The sequence below is a fragment of the Borostomias antarcticus genome (genome assembly GCF_949987555.1).
Source record: "Borostomias antarcticus genome assembly, chromosome: 10".
NCBI lineage: Eukaryota > Metazoa > Chordata > Actinopteri > Stomiiformes > Stomiidae > Borostomias > Borostomias antarcticus.
The window spans coordinates 21,863,905-21,881,877 of record NC_140243.1 but is presented as its reverse complement, the minus strand read 5'-3'; the positions used below and the strand labels follow the sequence as shown (position 1 = coordinate 21,881,877).

Sequence of the window (17,973 nt, the reverse complement as noted above, 5' to 3'; positions counted from 1 at the left end):
GTCCTGTCCTGTCCTATGTCGTCTACAACAGCGTATGGCTTAACCCTAGTCAAATTCCTAGTATGTGTGAACCATATACATGGCTAATAAACAGATCTTGAATCTTGAGTCTTGAGAGAGAGAGAGAGAGAGAGAGAGAGAGAGAGAGAGAAAGTGAGAGAGGGACAAAGAGAACAAGAGAACAAACAGGGTGTAGTGAGAGGCTCTCTGAGGGCCACCTGAGGGTCGTGACCCGAGAGTGACCCGTCCGATGGGCCCTGTGGGAGGGGGGGTGACTGACATGCCCCCAGCGGGCCCAACAGTACTATCCCCGCTACTCAGCCACAGACTGACCACACACACACACACACACACACACACCACACACACACACGCACACACACACACACGCGCACACACACACGCGCACGCGCACACACACACACCGAGTCCAGCCGCGTCAGGCCTGTACACTACTGACCCCAACGTACACACAAAACACACCCACGCACACACCAGGCCCGCAAACAAACGTTCTCTGTAACCGGAGGGTTATTATGGGCTGTTCCTCCAGACACAGAACAGGTCTGCCACTAGCAGAACCTTCATTCATTCACACACACACACACACATGCGCACGCACGCACACAGACACACGCGCACACACACACAGGTCTCTGTGGCCATTTTGTTTTTTTGTTCTGGGTTTTTTCCCACAGTTTTGGGACTTGAGACCTTTAATCACAGAGGAGGAAGCAAGGAGGAAATGAAAAACACCCAACGACAACAAGGCCAGTGTGAGGTAGAGAGGTCTGTGTGTGTGTGTGTGTGTGTGTGTGTGTGTGCGCGTGTGCATGTGCGTCGTTCAGCAGGTGTGTTAGCCATCTCAGTCTACTGAGCACTGAGTGTGTGTCTGTGTGTTTGTTTAGTGTCCGTGTGTGTGAGTGAGTGAGTGAGTGTGTGTGTGAGTGCGTGTGTGTGTGTGCCTGTTAGCTATAGCCTCCTGAGCAGGCAGCTAGACTACTCAGTCCGGTGTCAGACTTCAGAGAGAGTTTTAGGAGAATATAAACACACTAGAACTTCGCCTCTCTCTCCCAGGAGTAGACAGGATGGAGGGGGGGAGGGGGGCATGGTCTTCAAATGCTACACCGGTGTGTGTGTGTGTGTGTGTGTGTGTGTGTGTGTGTGTGTGTGTGTGTGTGTGTGTGTGTGTGTGTGTGCGCGCGCGCGCTCACCTCAATTCATCATCGCGATAGTTATGGCACCCTGATACTAAAAACAATCTCCATGATCACACGCACAAACAAAAGCTCAAATTGCTATCATCCATCTCACCTGCCCCTTTAAGAACATATCCATACACTCCCTCTCTCCCTCGCCCCCCACCCCCTCTCTCTCTCTCCTGGCAGGGAGGAAGATGATGGTGAAGAATTAAAGCCAGCAGCCAGACGTGAAAACGCGGCGGGCCAGGGGATCAATGCTCGCCATCCGCGGCGGCGGCGGCGGCACTATATGTAAAACACCGCCTGAAGTCAGCCACATCCAGTTAATATTTAATCCTTCCATCCATCTCTCTCTCTCTCTCTCTCTCCGCATACACAACCCAGATCCCCTCCCTCCCTCCCTCCCTCCTCAGGCCGAAACGCTGTTCCCCCCCCCCCGATCACACACATGCGCGCGCACACGCAGACACACACACATTTGAGGGGGAAACTGTGATAAGAGAGCACAGCTGATTTGCATGAGGATGGAATTTTCTCAGGTCTGATAATAGCCTCCAAACATTCTGGTACTGGAGAGAGAGAGAGAGAGGGAGGGGGGGAGAGAGAAAGAGAGAGGGGGAAAGAGAGCGAGGGAGAGAGAGAGAGAGAGAGAGAGAAGGTAACAGTAGAAGAGAGAGAGGTGTCGCTGCTTTATTTCCAACGAGCGAGATAGGCAAATAAAAAAAGGAGTGGAGAAACGCCGCTGATACGATCGGCTCCCGTTCTCGTCTGTAGCCGGTGATTTCTAGGCAGCGAATTCAAACCTAACTCCCAAGTGGGAATGCAAATTGCCTAACCGAATATTCCTGGGCTGTCGACGGGAGGCGACACCTCTTCCTCTCTCGTTCTGTTCTCCTCCCGTCACTGAACCCCCACGTTACTCACCTTGATTTCAGCCCTGCTCTACATTAGTCATGTAGCCACACTCAAAACAACAGCGCTACATAGACCTTTTTGAGGTCGGTAAGGTTCTATATCCAGCACCCTTTTGAGGGCAAAAAGAATCATTTAGGGTTTCGAGAAGCAGTTTACAAAAAGGGTTCTTCGATTGCTACAAGTGGTTCTAAGTGTAGATCCACTTTTTTGAGAGTGTACCCCCCAATTAATGCCAGTGTCCAGTGTAGTGATGGTACAAGGGTATACACAGGTCTGACCACCTCTATCCTTATAGACACATTAACCAAAACACACACACAAACACCATCACAGAAAGATGACCCTGTGTGTGTGTGTATGTGTGTGTGTGTGTGTGTGTGTGTGTGTGTGTGTGTGTGTGCGTGTGAAAGCCGCAGCAGTGCCCGTACGCCTGAGAGAACTGCAATGACAACTGTTCATTTTCTCCCTCACTGAACTCCCCACTTTACAATCAGACTGATCAGCTGCCCTTAAACAGCAGGAGAGAGGGAGAGAGAGAGAGAGAGAGAGAGAGAGAGAGAGAGAGAGAGAGAGAGAGAGGGAGAGAGTGGGAGAGAGAGAGGGAGAGAGAGAGAGAGAGGGAGAGAGAGAGAGGGAGAGTGGGAGAGAGAGGGAGAGAGAGAGGGAGAGAGAGAGGGAGAGAGAGAGAGAGGAGAGAGGGAGAGAGAGAGGGAGAGAGAGAGAGAGGAGAGAGGGAGAGAAGAGGGGAAGGAGGAAGAAAGAACGAGGGGTCAAGGCGGAGATGGTGAAATTGTTGGGTTTTCTCTCGACGGGAGACTGACCGACTCACGCATACACACACGCGCGCGCGCACGCACGCACACACACACACACACACACACACACACACACACACACACACACACTCAACCAAGACCATTGCTCTGCCCCGTGCTGTTCGGCGGGGCTAACAGCTAAACCCTCCAGGGTAGCCGCAGTGACAAGGCTAAAGAGTTGTTTCTATCCCAGAGAGACAGACAGCTGGGCAAGAGAGGGGGGTCCTCACTCGCTCTCTCTCTCCCTCCCTCCCTCTCTCTCTCTCCCTCCTTCTCTCCCTCCCTTCCTCTCCCTCTCTCTCTCTCTCTTTCCCTCCCTCCCTCCCTCTCTCCACCACTCGTCCAAACAGTAATTCTTAATTGACACCTGTCAGGATGATGGTTGCCGCACACAGCTGCTGTGGGAGCATAGGTCCACCCTCCTGCACATGTTAGCTTTAATACCCCTCCTTAAAACTGCCCTCCTCCTGAAAACTGCCCCCCTCCTCATGCTAAATGCTACCATCCTGAAAATGGAGGACAAAAGAGATAGATACGCAGACTGGAGAAGAGGCTGTAAGTCATGCTAGAACGAGGGAGGGAGAGAAGAGAGGGAGGGAGAGAGAGAGGAGAGGTATTTGAGGAAGAGAGTGAACAGGGAGAGAGAGAGAGGAGAGGTATTTGAGGAAGAGAGTGAGACACGCAGGGAATTAGAGAGGGGAGAAAAAGAAGGGAGAAGGAAAGAGGGGAACAGAGATGAGAGGTATGTGTGAGGGAGGGAGGGAGGGAGGGAGAGGGGAGGAGAGAGGAAGAGGGGTAGGAGAAGGAGGAGTGTGCAGCAGTCCCTGGGTAGACCACTGCTCCTCTGTAGCGGGCCCAGCACTCGTCTGTCTGTCTGCATCAAAGTGCTCGCTTGCTCCCTCTCTCTCTCTCTCCCTCCTCTCTCTCCCTCCTCTCTCTCCCTCTCTCATCCCCAGCTCATGGATGTAAGGCGTGGATAAGCTGCATGTTTTCCTGCACCCAGGAACTCAAATACTTATTAAACAAAATATTCTGTAATTGCTAATGTTTTATTGATGGGAGTAACGTCTTAAATCTAAACTCCAGCACAACCCCTCCCCCAGGCTCTGGAGAAGAGAGGAGAGAGAGAGAGACAGAGACAGAGAGAGAGAGAGAGAGAGAGAGAGAGAGAGAGAGAGAGAGAGAGAGAGAAAGAGAGAGAGATAGAGCAGCGGCAGTGATCAAGAGAAGGAAACTCACTTTGGAAATCTAAGACTTCACTTAAGAAAATTTAGAATGCCATTTTTTCTTCTTATAAATGTTCCGGGACTTGGGCTCAGAACACCTCCTCTCTTTCCGTATTATGCACATAGAAAAAATTGAAAAAACATTTTACACCAATTAGCTTATAGACCAGTACAACCCCCCCCCCCCCTCCCTCTACACTCATCTATTCAACACACTGTAATTACACAACATAGAAACCACTAGTCTACAGCATAGCGATCATTAATACGGACCACGTTAGCAGTAACAGCAAGATATTTTACGAATCCCGAATCCTTACGACTGCAAAAATAATTTAGCGGAGCTGTGCGGCCGTTAAACAATGTCAGGAGTGAACTGCAATGAAGACTGCCGGTAGAAAGAAGCCACGCCTCTCGGCGTCAGCCAACTGCATTGTGGGCTACGGAGCAAGAAAGCACATCTGGCCCTTTTAATGATATGATTCCCCGCCATACTAAGCCACCCCCACGATGACCTCCCACCGTGACATGTTAGCAGCACTTGCAGTGTGTTTGTGTGTGCGCACTCGCACACGTGTGTTTGAATGTGTGTGTGTGTGTCTGTTTGTGTGTGTGTGCTTCCATATTTTGTCCCTGTATGCGCATCAGTGTTTATAGTCCATGCTGTGTGTGTGTGTGTGTGTGTGTGTGTGTGTGTGTGTGTGCATGTGCAAGTGTGTGTGTGCGACTACAGTGCAGGGAGAGCAACAGGAAGCGACAGTAAAAGAAAAGACGGTGTCACCGCTGTGTGAAACACATCTCTCAAATCATGAAACGGACACTCCATGTAGTTTCTATGGCTGGCGTCCTGTACCATAACAATGACCAACTATCGTCTAATATCAAATTGAATAATCAATATCGTCCATGGTACTGTATGTGCTAGCCAAACACGGGTAAACATAGGCTACCCACACACACTCACACACACACAGGCGCACACGCGCGCACACACAGGCGCACACACACACGCGCGCGCGCCCACGTAAACGGAGACACTGGAGGCAGGATGACTGGAGGCATTGAGCGGTCAGCCTAGCATGTCTGGCCCTTGACCGTCTCTCTACTCCCAGATGTAAATGTAGCCGTTAAACCGGGACGCTGGCACCGCGGCGGCCTGCCATCGATGCCACCGATCGATGGCACCTGCTAACGACCCCGGCCTTCCAATTAGAGTAACCTCTACCACAGAGAGGAGCTCTGACCGCCGAACGCGCGCGCGCACACGCAAAAACACACGCACGCGAGAAAACACTCGAGCGCGCGCAAAAACACCAAGCAGCCGACACGCACAGGCGCGCACACACGCATGCACACACACACACACGCAAAAAAACATACACACAAACATATATAACATATATATATATATATGTGTGGAGCTATTGTAAGGAAATCACAACATACATGCCCGCACATATGTACACAGACACACACATGCACACACTTTTTTAACTGCACCGAAGTACAGCTCAGACTTACAGTACTATGCGCTCCAAACAATATCACAGAAAACAGTATTCATTTCTCACCGGAAAAAATCCAGTATATACTCAGAATATATCACGCTTCAATACTTCAATATATATATATATGTTTGTTTTTTTTATCAAATCTTTATCGAAACACAAACTACTCACTGAGCTTCGTTCCGCTTGCGGGGGACGGGGAACCCTAAAACGGAACCCTTAAACGGGTTCTTTCCATGGAGGATCATGTGGTGTTGCGCGTAAGACGGTGCTGCTCAGGCAGCTGATCTGGCCAAAGCCTCATAAATCAGGGCCGGCTGATTATTTGGAGGCAGAATATCGAGTGACAGCGCGGCGGGGCCAGAGCACAAAGGTCGCTGTATAATCTTAGCCACCTCGGGCTTCTGGGTAATCCCACAGAGCTGGACACCTCCAGCACTCAGAATACACCCCTGCAGGATCCCACCTGAATATATACTGTTAAGACACTGTTCAAGCTGAATATATAGAACACCCCCCCCCCCAGACACACACACACACACACACACACACACACTTGCTGAGAATGTAGATTTGATCAGACGTCTGCAGGAGAATGACTGCACCACAACTCAACAGCGGGATGAGAGGTTGCATGCAGACGTAGTGTGTGTGTGTGTGTGTGTGTGTTCATGCAGGCATAGTGTGTGCACATTTTCCTACAGACATAGTGTGTGTGTGAGTGTGTGTATGTTTTTTTTACAGGCACCTCCATGTCTCCCCTATAGCCAGACACGTACCTGAGAGGGTGTGGTGTAGAAAGATGGATGAATGCATTTACACACTCACTACTATAATACCTGAAATGTAACATATTCAACGTTTTTAATACTTGGAAATGTATAAATAGAGTTGAACAAAATAATACATGTGTTTGTGATGATAGAATTATATTTAATTTGGTCAAATTGAAGCGTATGAGGACATTTTGCAAATTACTTCAAAGAAATATAATAATAACATAATAATAAGAAAAGATAGAAACATAATGGTGGCTTTGCAGCTTCGCTGCTCGTCCCCCAATTACAAAATATTTTAAAATGGTTCCTGGGATAAAATGTATAAAAAGACTCAGACCTCTGGGTTCCTACCAGGGCGGCCACTGGAACAGTCACACACACACACACACACACACACACGTTATATCAGCCACACCTAGGAGAGAGAAACCCTACACCGCCGATCAGACCACGGTTTCAGCATTGGCCAGGTGAGGTCTCTGACGGGGGTCCGTCCGTCCGTGTGTGTGTGTGTGTGCGCACGGGGGTGCGTGCGTGGTTCAGAGCAGTGGATTAGCCTGGTCATTAACTGGACCAAGTTCTCCTTCTGACATGATTAGTCAGCCCAGTGAAGTCCATTTGTCACCTGGGAGGGCCAAATTGAGTTGCAGCCGCAGCACTGGGGGCTATGGGGACTGTATAATATCAGCTTGATTACATCAAGGAGGCAGCAGACCTGACACCTTACTGCATTTGTCAGCATTAATCGTTAGGGGCCGTCACACAGCCATCAGCACTGCAGATAATTAGAGCTGCTCCTTAATGAAGACAGGGGAAGCTAGCTATGGCCCCTCTCTCCTCTCTTCTCCTCTGTCCTCTCTTCTCTCCGATCATTAAGAACTCTAGCTGCCGGAGAGAGAGAGAGAGAGAGAGAGAGAGGTGACGAGAGAGAGAGGTGGAGGGACAGAGAGAGAGGTGGATAGAGAGAGTGGTGTGGGTGGAGAGAGAGGTGGAGAAAGAGAGATGGAAATAGAGGTGGAGGGGGAGAGAGAGAGGTGGTTGAGGGAGAAAGACAGTGAGAGAGACGTGTTTCTCTCTAAGACTACAGAGCCCAGCCTGAGACGCCACCATGAAAGACCACGTCTCTCTTTTTCTTTCAGTCTTCTCTTTCTGACCGTCATTTTCTTCCTCATTAGGCGACTAGAAACTGAACATGGTAATGAAGGACAAAATCAAACTGGAGGTGTATTAAAACGGGGCGTGCATTAGATCTGCGCGCACACACACGCAAGAACACACACACGCACACACGTCATTACATTTAGTTGAATTAACTTGACAGTCATAAATTAAATTAATTACGTGCTATAAACCTACATCTGAAATAGAAACATCAACTATAAACAGGTTCTCCCACAAATAACAAATACATTATGGATATCTGGGCCATTTAATTTGCTCAGTACATTGAAACATATAGCACAAACACATATACACAACATACACCAACTTAAGCGACATTTCATGAACATAAAAGTGTTAAATAAAGTCCCCATTACACCATGGTAATAACACCATCTCCACAACTATGTTGTCACAAAATAATTGTGAAAATGTTCCTGCAACAAAAGGATAATGTTTAGCTGAGTAAATCTTACAGGAAATGATGAATGTTATTACTCAGGAGTAGGAGGAAAATGTGACAAAGAATCTAGCTTGGAAATCTATGAAAGATCTTTAAACAAGCAATGAACACACACACACACACACACACACACACTCTCTCTCTCTCTTGTTCTCTCTCTGTCACACACAATTCTATAAAATGATTACATAATTATATAAAGATATATATAGTGTATAATATATGAACAGTATATAAATATATATAGTATATATTTCTTTATTTATTGTGTGTGTGTGTGTGCGTATGTGTATGTGTGTGTGTGTAAAATATATAATTTACTAGACAAAAAACTACAAGTCCCCTGGTCCTCAGCCCTCCTCAGTCAGGAGATGGGGAGCCAGGACTCAACCCTTAATCTCTCCTCACAAACAGCCGCTTAGTACAGTACTACATTGTAACTACTCATTCTGGAAACTGCTCAACACTCACTGCCTTTCTAGATTACTCGCTGCTCACTATTACTTCTAATCAATATCTGTCTCTCAGTCTCTAATCTCTCTCTCTCTCCATCTCTAATCTAGACCTCAGACTGGAAGACACATGAGCATCATAACACTGCTTAGCACCAAGCTGGACCTGTGTGTGTGTGTGTGTGTGTGTGTGTGTGTGTGTGTGTGTGTGTGTGTGTGTGTGTGTGTGTGTGTGTGTGTGTGTGTGTGTGTGTGTGTGTCAGGATCTCTGACTGACTGACATGGTAGTGTGGAAACACTGCTATCTGGCTAGTAGTAATTGACCGTCACATGAGCGCTGATGTACAAAGTAGTCGGTCAACGACGGGCTGGTGAATCAATGCCCGCTGCGGTGCGAGGGTCAAGGTGAGGCTGTGTTTACATGCGGGGTCATGTGTGTGTGCGCACGCGCGTGTGCATGCTCCTGTAAGTACGCGTGTGTCCGTGAGTGTGTGTGTGAACATATAAGCGTGCGTGCGTCTGTGAATGTGTCTATCTGTGAGTGCGTGTGTGTATGTGTGTGTGATCTCTCTCGTCCACCTCCTCAAGCGATAATCCCCAGCCAGAACGGATCCTGGTTGTGTAACGTAGCGTCTCCAGACTGGAGGCTGTCCTCACACTGAGCTAGCATCATGTGAGCAGATAGATAGATAGAGATCACTGGTTGAATGTTCTTCCAAGCCCCCCCCCCCCCCCCCATCACTCACTCCTATTTAAAATGATAAACCAGCAGAGTTCAAAGTCTTCTCTGCCAGGCCTCCTGCTCGCTGTGCACCGCACCTCATATTTCAAAAACTCTTTAAAATTCTATAACTGTCTTTTGTTCACTGCAGTTGTTAATGCCTAACTTCAAAGGCCCTGGCTCATTAGTCGAGCCCTAGAAATCCCTGTCACTCATTTACATTTGTTTAAAGGCTGGCAAGGAGGAGGAGGAGGAGGGAGAGAGAGGGGGGGGGGGGGGCTCACTCTAAATCACTAGACCTCAACATCTAACCAAACAGCTGGTGGGCTGAATGGTTGGTCCGCAGTGGTCAGGTAGTAAACATGATTATGACCAGGCTGCTGCTGTGAAGAGCGCTGGGGGATGGAGGGGTGTGAATTTGGAGATGAGGTGCAAACCCCAGTGTCTCTATACCCTCAGACGGGAGAGTAGTGATATTTCCAGGTATCCCGAATATTTACTAAGCTCTTCAATAATCAATGATCAATATTTTCTCCTTTTTTGGCGGCTTTCGAATACTTCCGCCCCTCAGTCGTTCGCATTCCAGCCTACCTCCGGTACTTTCCCTGGAATAAAGAGAAGAATCTCTCTGTTAAAAAAAAACAAAAACTTTTTGGTGCCTCTGTCAGACAACAAGGGGGTTGTCCTCTGACTGGCTCCATCTGTCAGGAGCATGCGTGTCTCATCGCAGAGATTTATTGATGTTTATCAGGGATGAATAGATCAAAGCCTGTCACGTGACAGGCGATCAATCACGCATCAAATCAAGGAAGGCAATACTCTAATATAACAGAGAAGAAGGAGAACCAGCTCTCGCCAGTTCTCTCTCACCCCTCTTCTCTTCCCGACTCAATTATTCATTATTCCTCACTGTGAACGCTAAAAAAAGAGCCCGTTTATCCCCTGTATACCCTTTTCGTGGCTGTGACCAGTGAATTGTCCTAGCTAAGATCACAGATTCTTGCATGAAGATTGTAGCGTAATAATTACGTCCAAACACCCAAATACAATAGGCCTCATACATAGGCTAACTAATAAAACTTCTAAAGGTCCTAAACACCGGTGTTTTTTTATTTTTAATTTGTAAATGGATCTAACATAATAATCTATAATAATATAGGCTAATTGTAGACTATGGATACGAGAGAGTAAAGATGTGTATATAAAGAATGTAAGAGTGTTCGGGCCGGTGACTTGTGAGAGGGCGCTCGGTCCTACCTGCGGATCGTCTCGGCTCTTGCTGCTTTCTCCTCGGCATAGTGACCGTCACTCTCCACGGTGCTTCTCATGCAGGAATCAAAATAACGAGTCTGTCACTGAAGAAAAACCATCCCGTTGCTCGAGGTCGGAAAAAACGATCAGTAGTTTTTTGTTGTTGTTGTTTGTTTATATTTAGATAGATTTGTCTCTTTTCTATTAGTGGGATTCAGCCTCAGTCCACACCTGACAATGTGGAGTCTAATGTCCTTTAGGAATAGCGACCAGTGACAAAACACAAAAGAAAAAGAAAAGTTTCTGTAAAATCGAAACGGTGAATAGATTTTTCCTGCTCTTATCGTATCTATCAAAGATCATCTTCGCTCATCTCTGTGGCAGAAAAAAAGGTCAGACACCGGAGCCAAGTTTCAGTCACTCCCCTACTGCCATCGGGGGTGAAATCACTATCTCACGGTGTTGTCTGGCTACTTTGTAACGCCTTCTCTCCCCCCAAAAATAAATAAACTCGGATTGTAACAAAACAAATAAGTCCAGTGAGCGAACGCCTTTAAAATGTGTCCCCGTGCCTGCGCTTCTTGAACGTCAGACCTGAAACAGAAGAGAGAAAATGGACAGACATTAGATGGTTAACGTCAGCCCTTCACCACGCTACCTCCGCCACCTCAAGCCCCACCGTCCGCGGAGACTTTTCTCCCCTCCGTCTCCTGCGTGTCGTGCGGTCGGAATCCTATCCAGTTCGGTTCTACTTACGCTCGGGGAGTCGGCGGAATGTTTCCCTCACCGGCCGCTCACGTTAGACAGACTCGCGGGTGGTTGGCGTGTGTGCCGAGGCGCCTTCTGCTCCAAAGAAACAAACAAGATGCGGGCGTCCACCCTCGCGGAGAGATCGACATGAACTAATTTCTCTCCTGTAAACTCCAGGGAGTGTGAGAGAGAGCCGAGGTCTCGTCTGCCGCTACGAGAGGAGGAAAAAACCGAAGCGCAGCGGATCCAGAAGCGTTTCAGACAGCCTCAACTGATGGACAGACGCATCGAGTGGCTTTTCCCCGCTTCACTCCTCCCCTCGCTGCGAGCGCTACAAGCGTCACTCTGACAGTAGGCCTACACCCTGCCCTACCTGTCAATCTTTTTAATTGTCTTGTTTTTCGTCTCCGCTCTAAAACAGGAGTGACAAAGGAAAGCTTGATATCACATGGTTGATATGTCAAATGTGTTCCTTGACAAAGTCATATTGATAGCCTGAAGCAACTTCGCACACACTCACTCACGTCATAACATTAGTTTTGGACTGTGCAGTTATAGTTATTATTAGCCTATCATCATCACTATCATCATCATCACCGACACCATCATCATCGTCATTTTAGAATAGCTTTAAAGTGTAGGTTATCTATCACACTAAGTAAGCTAAGCTAATTTATGTGAGGGTGTTTGTTACATTGTAGCCTATCTGTTTTGGTTAGTTAGGCTACAGTAGGCTGGTCGAGGACTGCGGGGTTTACACAAAGTGGGGGAGAGAGGGGGGACGTCTCCCACTGTATTTTGGCAACAGAGCTTCCTGCTGGGAACGCATGCTTTCTCCACGACTGTGGACAATCCCAGATGAAATACAGATATGAGTCTTGCATTTGCAAGTGTGCTTTAGTGGGCAACTGGGTGCCGAGGCGGACAAAATGAAAAGAATCTGACATGTTTAGGTAACAATCGCCGAGGATGTGTGGGGATTGATTTGTTTCACCTTACTAGGAAGTGAATCGTGTCCGGGAAGAGGAGGGACTCCAACGACGAGTCCGCTACCGCCTGTCTGCCTGCCTGCCTGCCTGCCTGCCCGCCTGCATGCTACAAGGTTGCACCGTGGATCTGGCTTGCCTGCAGTCGAAATCTCAGAAAGACCTTATCACATAGTAACAGCGTTTGCTTCCAAACGTCGCGACCGGTGTTATGTTTTAAGCTGCATAGCCTAATTGTGCCGTGGCCTGCTATGCGGAGGAAAGCCTAGCACAGGCTAACGCCAAGCACAGGCTATTATCTGAGGTTACTGCCCGTGTCGTGCTGGTGAACTTTGTCACATTTCCCCGCTCTGATGCAATGTCCAGCTCATTCTTGTCGAGAAACGGTAGGAGGGTGTTTTCACTGATCAGCGGGGGGCGCATCCGCAGAGGAACCGACGCACTTTCTGGAGTTCATTTCGTTTCGCGTCGCTTCATCATAGATTTGTCATACTCTACGCACTTCATGGATTTTAAAGGTTCCTCTATACCGAGCTCTATGAAAAAGCTGGTTGTAACGAAGCTAAGCCAAAATTTCAGAGATGCCGTTGCCTTGCAAACTGTTCCAGTCCCGACACCTGGCGACGGGGACTTGCTTGTCAGAAATCGGTAAGTTTTGGGGAAGGAATTGGATAGAGAATGTTTCCATTCGCCGTTCGTTCCTATACACATTAGTAGGCTAATGGACACGTTTCGCGGGGTTATAGATTGATAAGCACTCAAGTATTGTTTCGAAGTTACGAAATGGTCCCTTACCTCTGTCAAAATCGCCATAAACATCCACATCGGTGTCAACACTTGCGACCATTTCAAGAAAGGGCAAAATACGTGAGGAATATTTCCAAGATCCGCCCCTACATTTGTCTATCAATCCATCACAGCATCTTTTCCCCCCTCCCTCCCTCCCTCCCTCCCTCCCTCCCTCCCTCTCTTCTCTCTCTCTCTCTCTCTCTCTCTCTCTCTCTCTCTCTCTCTCTCTCTCTCTCTCCCTCCCTCCCTCTCTCTCTCTCTCTCCCTCCCTCCCTCCCTCCCTCCCTCTCTTTCTCTCTCTCTGTCCTGTCTCCTTACGTCATCAACCTGCAAACAGAATGTCATTGGGGGGTACGGACTGGCACGACCAGATGAGACGAGGCAGTTTTGCATGGCGTTAGGGGCTGCGGCAACAGCATCAAATCACCCGCTGAATAAAGCATAGACTCCTCGCGACTGTCTGCAGACGTATAGCCGCTTCCCCTGACAGTCTGCCTCGGCCCTAAATGTATTCCCGTGTCCCGAGGATTGATGCTATGAGGGGCAAAGCAGTTGCCGACATAAATCGAATCGATTTGTTAATTAAAAGGACGTCCAATGCCTGTTGTTGGCCTGTACGAGGCATGAGAGATTTCTTAATTGAAATAGGCTTGAAGTTTAACATCTACTCTTTACCCCAAATTGTCCTAAAGCGTCAGAGCCTAGTACCATGGTTAAATCTACAGACTGATTATTGATGGTCATTAGTTTTAAACTAGCAAATTAGAGTTATGAGTTGTGCGTAATTTGGGTTGGGGCTCCTTTTCAAACTATATTGGAAACCTACAGACGTAATGCATGTTAAAAAAGAAGAAGAAAAAAAGAAACCAAATACACATAACAGATAATGTGTTATGAGCTATAGTAACTACTCGGTCGTTTTGAGGAGGACCAGAGAAGCGGCTCTGGAAGCTACCTGTGATAGCCATGCATGTGGAAAGACTCATGTCAGAAGAATACCCGTCCGTCGCTTCATTCGTGGTAATAACAAGACCATGAGAGATTATATGCATTTCATATTTCTTTTCACAGTGGTTTCAAATCGAGCTTTTTCACTCACAGGGCACATAAAATATAGACTTAATTTCACTTGACCTAATATTGGCTACAGGAAATGTAAAATAAAATATGCCTTTAATTGAGTAGAAATAATACATTGACCTTTTCCTAGTTTCTTAGCCTAGTGGATTCTAACAAAACACCTCGCCTAATGTATTTAAATAAACTGTTTAGGCTATGCCCAGAAATAGCCTACATAATCTGTAGAATAATCAGAGAATGTGAACCTCCCCTCTTTTCACATTCTTTTGTGAATTATGTCTGCGTGGAAGGACTCCGAGCCGAGCAGCCTAGAGACATGGCGCACAGGCCTAGTTGCCCGTAATTTATTTGTATGAAGAAGGTAGGCCACAACTCACATATGATTCATGAGGTCATTTTGAATCTGAATCTGATTTACGCACGAAGTGCTTCTGTGCGATAACGAACACGGGGAGTTTCTACAGAACTATCCATTGAGACTGAAAGTAGTCTAACCAAGATGTTTTCATCAGATAATTGGAGCTATTTTTTTGTAACTAAACGGGGCTGGTAGATCTAACTGTTACGCGTGACATCCATAAAGATGCGTCTCAGGGAGGGTTCTGCAGGACAGAAAATCGCTTTTATAGGAACCTACATTTCTTTCACACACTATTTTTACCCCATGTTATCAACGGAGATGAAAACAACTCATGTCGATGCCCAAAAAAAGTAACACAACATTTAAAAGTGCATTTTGTTCTAGTGCGCCCCTCTCTGAAGACAATGAATCATGACATCATGCAGTGTTTTGTGATACAAGCCTTTTCCTGTCAGTGTGAGGCCTGTTTTCCTCAGCAAGGATGGAGTCTTTGCCAAAACAAGCAGAGTGTCTCAGCCTCAGTGTCACAGATGTTTTCTGGAGAAAGAAACTGAAACGCTGACCTTCTCAGGCACACAGTACACCAAGACAGTCGAGACAGGCTGAGATCTTACCGATCAACTCTGGATGAGGACGATCATTTATACTGCGCGTCATGTGTTTACGGTGCATTCCGTGGTCAGTTCTTTGAAACGGGAGGATATTGTGGAACTGTAATTTATCATCTGTGCATCATAATGAATGTACAATGTTACAGTCACAATTTCGGCAGCATCCGTTTAGTACTGTGAACACATCGATCTAATAATACAAATAGTGGATTTTATGTTTCCTGTCTTTCAGATTTGTGGGCATCAACGCCTCGGACATCAACTACTCAGCCGGCCGGTATGACCCAACGGTGAAGCCTCCCTTCGACGCCGGTTTCGAGGGTATCGGCGAGGTGGTGGGGCTGGGTTTGAGCGCCAGCTCCCGTTACACCGTGGGAGACACCGTGGCCTACTTTGGCGACGGCGCTTTCTCAGAATACACCGTCGTACCGGCCAAGAAGAGCGTGGCGGTACCGACGGTGAAGCCGGAGTTCCTCACCTTGCTGCTGAGCGGAGCCACCGCCTACATCGCGCTGAAGCGCCTGGGAGACCTGGCGGAGGGGGAGACCGTCCTGGTGACGGCCGCCGCCGGCGGGACCGGCCAATTCGCTGTCCAGCTCGCCAAGAAGGCGGGCTGCCACGTGATCGGCACCTGCTCGTCCGACGAGAAGGCGGGCTTCCTGAAGACCATCGGCTGCGACCGGCCGATCAACTACGCCTCCGAGGACCTGGCCGCCACGCTGCGGAAGGAGTACCCCAAGGGCGTCGACGTGGTCTACGAGTCCGTGGGCGGGAGCGTCTTCGACCTGGCGGTCAACTCCTTAGCCACTAGGGGCCGACTGATCGTGATCGGGTTCATCTCCGGCTACCAGACGTCCTCGGGGATCCCGGCGGTCAGGGGCGGCACGCTCCCGGTCAAGCTGCTCCAGAGGTCGGCCAGCGTCCGGGGTTTCTTCCTCCCCCACTTCCCCGAGGACTACGGAGAGGCCGTGGGCGGCCTGATGCGTATGCTGGAGAACGGCGGGCTGGTGTGCGAGGTGGACCTCGGTGACCAGGCCCCAGAGGGGAGGTTCGTTGGGCTGGAGAGCGTGTTCAGGGCTGTGGACTACATGTACTCTGGGAAGAACGTGGGGAAGGTGGTGGTGGAGCTGACTCACTCCCCGCACAGCAGGCTGTGATACCGGCCAAGGAAAGACCACGCATACAAGCTGGGATACCTCCAAGATGAATAATTAACACGGTATTTAAGTTCTACAGACTCTTCAAAAAAAGTGTGCCTTATATAACAATTTGTAAAACTTGGAAGAACCCTCTGAAAAAAAGGTTCCAGATAAAACCCCTAAGGTTCCACCTAGAGCCCTGTTCAGCTCTGTAATTTGCTGTTTGGAACCGTATATGGTTCTTTCTGACTTTCCTTAAAGTCGCACAGAAACGGACGTTTGAGATCATCTAACTTCCGTATTTTCACGTATTTCCGACGCAAACAAGCTATGAGGGTGGGACATAATGTTTAGAGGAATTTGATTGGAACATTGACAAGTGGACGGGTTTTAAGAACTTTAGACAGATTCGATAGAAGGATAGCGTTGATTGACGGGTGGAGGTCGTGAGATTATTGGCCTAAAATCTAAGGTACCTGTTGTCGTCATTGCACGTGACCTACCGTTTTCCAGGAAGTAAGAAATCATATACTTTGATATAAGATTACAACAAAAGTAGAATTTTGTAATTTTTTTGGCATACATCGTTGAATAGGTGAACACTATGACCAATTATGTGAACCAAAATGGGACAGAATGCTTTTTTCATTTCAGTGCGACTTTAATGATCTGAAGAGGGTTTCTACGTGAAACCCCTTTTTCAAAGGGTTCATCCATTTTTAGAGTGTAGGTCAGTTCCCCAGACGCAGATTAGGGTGAATCCCACAGTAGAACATGTGCCCTTGGAGATCCTCCATAGAGAAAAGAACCCTGGACTGAATGTGTGTCTGAGGATGCAGACGTACGCGTGATACTGTAGATCATATTTGGAATAATATAGCGGAGGTCTGGAACTAATCACATATATATTATCAGGAGAATAAATGCAAACAAATGATCTGTACTGTGAAAGCTTAAATTGAATCAGAAAATATATTTTGGGAAAGCTAATGTTTGAGGGGAATTGTTCTAATTATTGTCACTATGCAGTGACTGCTGTGTTTTTATTTGTGACGATTGTAATGCAGCTAAGGAAGTCAAGCCACACAATCCTGCGGAATGTCTTGATAAAAAACGCAGTGTACGTGTAGTCACACACACACACACACACACACACACACACACACACAATTGTAGAATTAGGGCTATTTCATTTTGTGTTTGGATTTGTTTAACAAGAGCCACTAGTGATCAGAGTGTATGATTGCTGCACTTAAACAATTACCCAGCACATCAGCTGCTTCTCTATTTATGCTGTTTGCTTGAATGCTGTTTAAATAAACACAAATGTTGGCATAATTATCACTACGCTATGGTTTTACTATGGCATATTAATGACGCAAAGCAATTTGCCTTTCTCGTTCTCTCTCTCTCTCTCACACACATACACACACACACACACACACACACACACAGTTTACAGACACGTTAAGATTGAAAATACATTTTATGATTTTCTAAACAATAAGCACCAACTTGATTTTTTCCAACATCTGCATTTTTTACACACATTAATTATAAATAAATTGGCCAAATAACCTTTTCTTGTCTTCATTCTCAGACTCCTGTTTGAATAAGGATGAATGAAAAATGAGTGAATATTTTAAAATCTGAAGTCCCAGTTCACGTGTAATATTATGACACAGATAAATTTAACAATCCAGTAGGCAACTATCTAAGAATTGATGCATTTATTCATCGGTTATGATTGAAATCACTTGCGGA

General features: G+C 47.3%; 2 protein-coding genes across 3 annotated transcripts in view; one reads left to right on the top strand and one right to left on the bottom strand.

Annotated features, from left to right (window-relative positions):
• The window catches only part of LOC311314403 (teashirt homolog 1-like), a 24,564-nt gene extending 13,978 nt beyond the window's left edge, over positions 1–10,586 (bottom strand). For both annotated transcript variants that reach the window (XM_084444747.1, XM_084444748.1), the window contains exon 1: positions 10,500–10,586. In XM_084444747.1, coding sequence (XP_084300873.1) covers positions 10,500–10,539 — 40 coding nt within the window. In that variant the 5' untranslated portion in view covers positions 10,540–10,586. The remainder of the gene's footprint in view (positions 1–10,499) is intronic.
• Positions 10,587–12,291: 1,705 nt separating this feature from the next.
• On the top strand, positions 12,292–17,771 carry LOC311313962 (prostaglandin reductase 3-like). The gene is made up of 2 exons (XM_084444228.1): positions 12,292–12,877; positions 15,303–17,771. The coding sequence occupies exons 1-2, from the start codon at positions 12,588–12,590 to the stop codon at positions 16,225–16,227; spliced, it is 1,215 nt and encodes a 404-aa protein (XP_084300354.1). The 5' UTR covers positions 12,292–12,587; the 3' UTR covers positions 16,228–17,771.
• The last annotated feature ends 202 nt before the right edge of the window (positions 17,772–17,973 follow it).